This window comes from Lactuca saligna, chromosome 4 (genome assembly GCF_052625555.1).
Source record: "Lactuca saligna cultivar CGN05327 chromosome 4, ASM5262555v1, whole genome shotgun sequence".
In the NCBI taxonomy this organism is placed as follows: Eukaryota; Viridiplantae; Streptophyta; class Magnoliopsida; order Asterales; family Asteraceae; genus Lactuca; species Lactuca saligna.
Window position 1 is genome coordinate 93386231 of NC_136420.1, and position 6716 is coordinate 93392946.

The following is a 6716-nucleotide window of genomic DNA, read 5'->3' on the forward strand; positions in this document are numbered from 1 at the left end:
AGCAGATGAAAATAAAAAAAAAATGTTGACGGACTCGAATTTATATCCCGACAGGTATACTAAAGTTTTTTAAATAAACGAACTAAAGTTCTAAATTTACACTGAAACATTGACACCTCTAATTTATACCGACACATATGAAATGTTAGAAAAATTAAAGAGGTGTAGGAAAATCAGATTATACATATTATGGGAAATAAAACAAAAATTTAGAAAATAAAAGGAGTGAAATTGATATTTTCTAAAGTTCAAATACATGGGTGAAAATGTAATTTAAAATGTGAAGTGTTGAAAATGTTATTTACTAAAGTATGAGGATAATAACAATAGCAACTTAGTAGGAGGACTTAAATTGCCAAAAGCTAAAAATGATTTAGAGCGAAAATGAAAAATAAGAAAAGTTGAAAGGAGTAAAAACAAAAGAAACTTAGTAGGAGGACCTAAATTACCAAAAATTAAAAATTGTTGAAGAGTTAAAATGAAAAATAAGAAAAAGTAAAAGGGAGTAAAAGCAAAAGAAGTGGCCACCGACTTTGGTATTTAGAATAGATACTAGGATTTTACACGCCGCGCGTTGTGGCGGCAGTAATATATTTGAGAAGTAGTAGAAAGTAAATTGCTACATATAGAACATGAATTTAGAAAGACTTAGAGGCTGTTTGATTTGGTGTTGACTGGGTCCGGTCAGAAGTTGTTGTCTGAATTGGTCCGATCAGGCTGGTTGATTTAAATCTAACCCAGCCCACATCTCTAACTCGGTCCATAAAAAAGAGTTGATTCGATCCACAATAAAAAAAGAGTTGACTGATTCTTTGCCCTTCTCCTAAAATACGCATCCTTCACACATCTTCTTCTTCATCGCCAAATTTATGAACAAACGCAAAGCTATAGTTCCATCTTGTCCCCTCATACACCCGCCTCCTCCTCCAGCGTTGCCCTCCTCCATCCCTATCGCCATCGTCACTGCCCTCCTTTATCGTTAGTTTCATCTCTCATCTCCTCTTTATCTTCGCAAAACAATTTCAATGGAAGACCTGATCTCCCCATTTGTAATGGAAATATCAATCATCTATTCAAACTATAGCTACCATTCAAACACTTTGGAATATTACTCATGTAACAATTTTTTCAATTAGACGAAACTAGGCAGTCGGCAGAACACACCTTCAATGATATTGTGTTCAAGTGAAAAAAATTCAATCTTTTTTATTCGATTATGCTAATTTGAATTGGTTATTTGATGGGTTTTCCTTGTTGATGAAGTTGTTTCATGGGTTTATGACTTCTTTATTCGTTGTTTGATCATCTCTATAGCTATAGATGTTGATTCATGTTAATCATTATAAATGGTACATATGTAATTATACTATTATCTTGTATATGCTAGTGTTGATTATAGTTTCTTTATGATTCTTTTGATCGTTTTTTTTTACTTTAGGGAATATGGTTGATGAACTTGAACAACTGGTGTTTACATTATGAACAAGTTGTGATTATCTATTTAATTCAGTTAGGATTTTACATCAGTTAAAGTATGATACTCGTATCATTGGTAGTGAAAGTGATGTTTTTTTTAACAACACTTGTGGGTTGCCTTCATTACTGTATTAAACAAGAATATGTTATTTATTTATTTTTTGCAGAAAAAGATTAGGCATTGGCAAAACAGTATATTAAGACAATATTCATCAAGAATCAAGCAGAGAAAAGTCTGTCCTTATTAATAGTGTTCCGAAATCCTTTTTTGTTTTCTTGATAATAGTGTTTGATCTTGTAGAGGTAGGGCTCTCGAGTGTGTAATTGGTAAAACTATATCTATGATCTGTCAATTTATATATATATATATATATATATATATATATATATATATATATATATATATATGCAAGAACTCAATTGTGTAATTTAATTTTTTGTTTATCATGAGATTACATTAAGTTTTATTTTTGTTTATAAAAAATGTAATGTTACAAATCAAATGGTAAATCATAAATAAATTATTATAAAAAATATTGTTTGAGGGTAATATAGTCATTTTGCATAGTCAGTTAAATGCAAAATCAAACAGCAAGTTTCAGTCAGAACTTCTAACCCAATAGTTAGCTTCTAACTCAATCAACTATAACCCAATATGAGACGACCCCTTAATCCGACTAACCAGAATAGTCTGAGGCCAAAACCATGCCAAACAAAGATAATAAAACTGTATTATATATGACATGCATAAGTAAGTAATATTTTTTTAGTTAACGAATGAAAGTTCAAATAATAAAAAACGTATCATATGTGATCCGACTTACATATATAAAAATAAGCATGAAAATAAAAAAATAAAAAAATACATTTAAATGTAAACAATCTCGAATTTATATCCCTATAGGTACATTAACTTTTTTTTTTTTAAATAAATAAAGTAAAGTTCTAAATTTATGTCGAAACAATTTACCACCTCTAATTTATACCACATATGAAAAGTTAAAAAAACCAGAGGGGTGATAACTCTAGTGAAATCAATTTATACATATTATATTATGGGTGATAAAACAAAAGTTTAAAAAGTAAAATGGGTGAAATTGACATTTTCTAAAGTTCAAATACAAGAGGGAATATAACTTGTTAAAAATGAAGGGTTGAAAATGTTATTTACTAAAGTATGATGGTAATAGCAATAGAAACTTAGTAGGACTTAAATTGCCAAAAAATGATTAAAGAGTGAAAATGAAAAACAAGAAAAATTGAAACTTGAAGCGAGTAAAACCAAAAGAAACTTAGTAGGGAGATCTAAATTGCCAAAAAATTAAAAATGATTGAAGAGTTAAAATGAAAAATAGGACTGTGTTTGGCGCGTCACAGTTAACTTATTTTTCGAGTTTTTTATGTTGTCGTATTTGACAGGTTAAAAAGTAGCTTATAAGCTAGCGTTTTGAAAAACTACTTAGATTAGTTTTTTTAGTAGTTTTTTTAAAAAATTTCAAATATACTTCTTAATTAATTATAGAAACAAATACTCTTAAATGTTATTTTATTTAATTTTGTATATTTAAACTAGTTTTACTAAACATCATTTTTTATCAGTTGTTTTTTTAGCTATATGTTATCTTTTTATTTAAAAACTAGCTTTTCAGCTATCAATCATCTTTTCATCTTTTCAGTTAATGATCAGCTTTATAGCTAATATGTCATCATTAGGTAAAAAGTAAAAGCAAGTAAATATCAATCATCTTTTCATCTTTTCAGTTAATGACCAGCTTTATAGCTAATATGTCATCATTAGGTAAAAAGTAAAAGCAAGTAAAAGTGGCGAGCGTGTTTAGACCAGATATAATAATAATAATTTTAGAGTTTGGTGGCAAATTGGAAGTAAACTAAACAACTTTGGAATATATATGTTCCTTCTTCATTCCCGCCAGAACTATACACCTCGAGACCCCAATGATTCTCTGAGAAGCTTAAAATCAGTCTTGGATTTGAAAACTTTAAAGATGACAACGATTTTGTCACTTAATTCATCTTTCAAGTTCGCTGTCAATGAAAATAAAACACGAAGAGGACCCAAAAGAGCTTCAGAATTCTTCAACCAATACGACCCGATTAAGCAAAAAATTTCCAATTCTGTTAGAAGTAAGTCTTCAATCACGAAAACAAGTTCGTCACGTCAGATGGAACATTTAGTGTCCTACGTCGAAGATGGGTCTGTTGAACATGCACTCCAACAGTTCGATGAAATGAACAAAAGAAGCACCTTTGTGTGGAATATTGTAATCAGGGCGTTAACGAACAACGGATATTTTAAAGAAGCTCTTAATTTGTATCTTCAGATGTGTACCGAAGGTGTTCAACCTGATAAATTCACGTTTCCCTTCGTTATAAAAGCATGCGGTGGGTGTTTGGATCTTGTTGCTGGAAAGAAGGTTCATTCAAACCTGTTCAAATTCGGGTTAATTTCAGATTTGCATGTGTCTAATTCTCTCATACTAATGTACGCCAAGGTTGGACATATTGGGTCTGCAGAGAAGGTGTTCGATGAAATGTCTGTGAGAGATTTGGTTTCATGGAATTCAATGATCAACGCGTATCTCTTCGTTAACAATGGATTAACCTCCCTCACATGTTTTTCGAGAATGCAACAATCCGGAATCAAACCTGATCGATTCACAATCGTGAGTACTCTCCACGCCTCTTCACTCATCCAGTCTTTACCCAACGGGAAACAAATCCACGGGATGATAATCAAAACCAAATCCGAATCCAACGAAATGATCCAAACATCGCTAATCGACATGTACGTGAAATGCAACGCAATCCATTACGCCGAGAGATTCTTCAACTTAATCTCTCCACGACACGTTGCAGCTTGGAACGCAATGATTCGTGGCTACAATCTAAACAATCAACCCCTCGAATCATTTTCTTGTTTGAAAAAAATGCAAGAAAATCGCATCAATCCGGACGTTATCTCACTGATAAACTTCCTTCCATCTTGTTCGCAGCTTCAATACATATTCTCCGGGAAAATCGTCCATGGATACGCAATCCGATTAGGGTTTCTTCCTCACATTGTTCTAGAAACCGCTCTAATCGATATGTACGGGAAATGCGGGAATCCAAGATTGTCGGAAATCATTTTCGATCGCATGGATCAAATAAATTTAATCTCTCGCAACACTATGATCGATGCCCTAATGAAAAACGGCAGATATCAAAACGCACTGAAGATCTTCCGAGATATCTGGGATCACGATTTGAAACCGGATCCTACAACGATTACCATGATACTCGATATCATTTCCGATATAGCGGGCCTCCGAGAAGGGAAACAGATTCACGGGTATGTTATTAAATCAGGATTTTATTCGAATACTTTTGTCCTAAATTCACTCGTATACATGTACGCAAAATGTGGCGATCTTGATTCGGGTCGGGTTCTTTTTGACCGGATTTTAACCAAAGATATTGTTTCTTGGAATACGATCATTTTAGCAAATGGGTTTCACGGATTCGGTGAAATTTCAGTTAATTTGTTCTTGGAGATGATAAAAAAGGAAATAAAACCGAATTCGAGCACTTTCGTTTCGGTTTTATCTGCTTGTAGTTTCTCGGGAATGGTAGAAGAAGGATGGAAGTTTTTCCTCTTAATGAAATCCGATTACGGGATTGATCCGGGTATTGAGCATTTCGGGTGTATCCTCGATCTTCTTGCTCGAATTGGCGACCTTGATCGAGCCAAACGTGTAATTACCGAAATGCCCTTGGAACCGACTTCTCGTATATGGGGATCTTTGCTCGGTGCAAGCCGAAAACACCGAGATCTTGAGCTTGCGGAATTTGTCGCTAACCGTGTCTTGTCTTGTGAACATGATAACACTGATCACACGGGTTTGTACGTTTTGCTTTCGAACTTGTACGCTGAGATGGGGAGATGGGAGGATGTTAGACGGGTCAAATCTTTGATGGAAAGTCAACGCTTGAGGAAAACCGATGGGTTGACCTTGGTGGAAGTCAAAGGTGAAACCTTTAGGTTTATGAATGGAGATAGATCACATAAAGATAGTAATTTGATTTATGAGGTATTAGATGTGATATTAGAGAATCGTTATGGGGATTTGTGTAAGTTTAAGCCGGTTGACTTTTTGCAAAGAAGGTCAAAGTCAACGGTTTGGCATAGTGTGAGACTTGCGGTTTGTTTTGGTTTGATCTCAACTGCGATCGGGAAACCAGTTCTTGTTAGGAAAAACGTTAGGATTTGTGAAGATTGTCATGGTGTCATGAAAAAGATTTCTTTGACTTGTCAGAGAGAAATTGTGGTGGGAGATTCGAAGATTTTTCACCATTTTAGACACGGTCAATGTTCGTGCCATGATTATTGGTGAATCGTGTTTGTTACACGGATTAGATCCGAGATCCAATATTAGCAGACACAGGAGAAAAGCTCTGAGATCCGATATTAGCAGACATAGGAGAAAAGCTTTTAGGGTTACTTTCGATGATGCATATAAGAGGGATTTCACATCTTTTGTAGATATGAGAGATCTAAATTTAGTGTTTGTCCTACTTTTTTTTTTTTGGATGTAATGAAAAGTTGTAAGTTTTGTTTAACGGGAAAAGAAAGGTTTCCGGTGTAAATGTAATTTGTATGTCAAAATGAATATAAGGTTGTTATTTTTTATTTGTTTGTTAACAATCTTTTGATAGTTTTTAAAAACATTTAGGAGCTTGAGATGTTTTAAAAAATAAAAATAAATAAATAGATAACTTTGTTTGAAGAAAAGTCGGTGCCTATTGTAACAAAATTACGAGGTTGCACGTAAAGTTCCTTTTACGTAATTTTGAACTTTTGAAAAGCTTGCATATATTTTCGTCACACTTCTACACTTACTATCATCTCCACATAAAAACTATGGCATTCATATTTCATTTTGAGCTACTAGCTATTTTTGTCAAATACCTTTAAAATTCAGGTGTTAAGTTTTATTTTCTAAAATTGCATTAAAATTGTGTTCCCAATTCCCCTTTGAAACTTTGAAAATGATAAAGAGATCTAGATCAAATCATATGCCCATTTATCTAATTAAAACATTAAATGTTCCAACTCAATGTAACTAGTTAATTGGAAAAAAGAGATCTATTTTTAGTTCTTACGTGGAAAAAAGTTATTTTATCCTAATCATTTTTTTCTTGATCCACTACTACGTAAGAGTTCCAATATCTTGAAAATA

The 6716-nt window shown here is 33.0% G+C and overlaps 1 protein-coding gene across 1 annotated transcript; it reads left to right on the top strand.

The window, feature by feature from the left end:
• Nucleotides 1–3373: 3373 nt before the first annotated feature.
• On the top strand, nt 3374–6146 carry LOC145042397 (Tetratricopeptide repeat (TPR)-like superfamily protein). The gene has a single exon (XM_078990799.1). The coding sequence runs from the start codon at nt 3387–3389 to the stop codon at nt 5868–5870; it is 2484 nt and encodes an 827-aa protein (XP_078846925.1). The 5' UTR covers nt 3374–3386; the 3' UTR covers nt 5871–6146.
• The last annotated feature ends 570 nt before the right edge of the window (nt 6147–6716 follow it).

Coding starts and splice junctions, on each gene's coding strand:
- LOC145042397 (XM_078990799.1), top strand. CDS start 3,387: ATGTTCCTTCTTCATTCCCGCCAGAACTATACACCTCGAGACCCCAAT.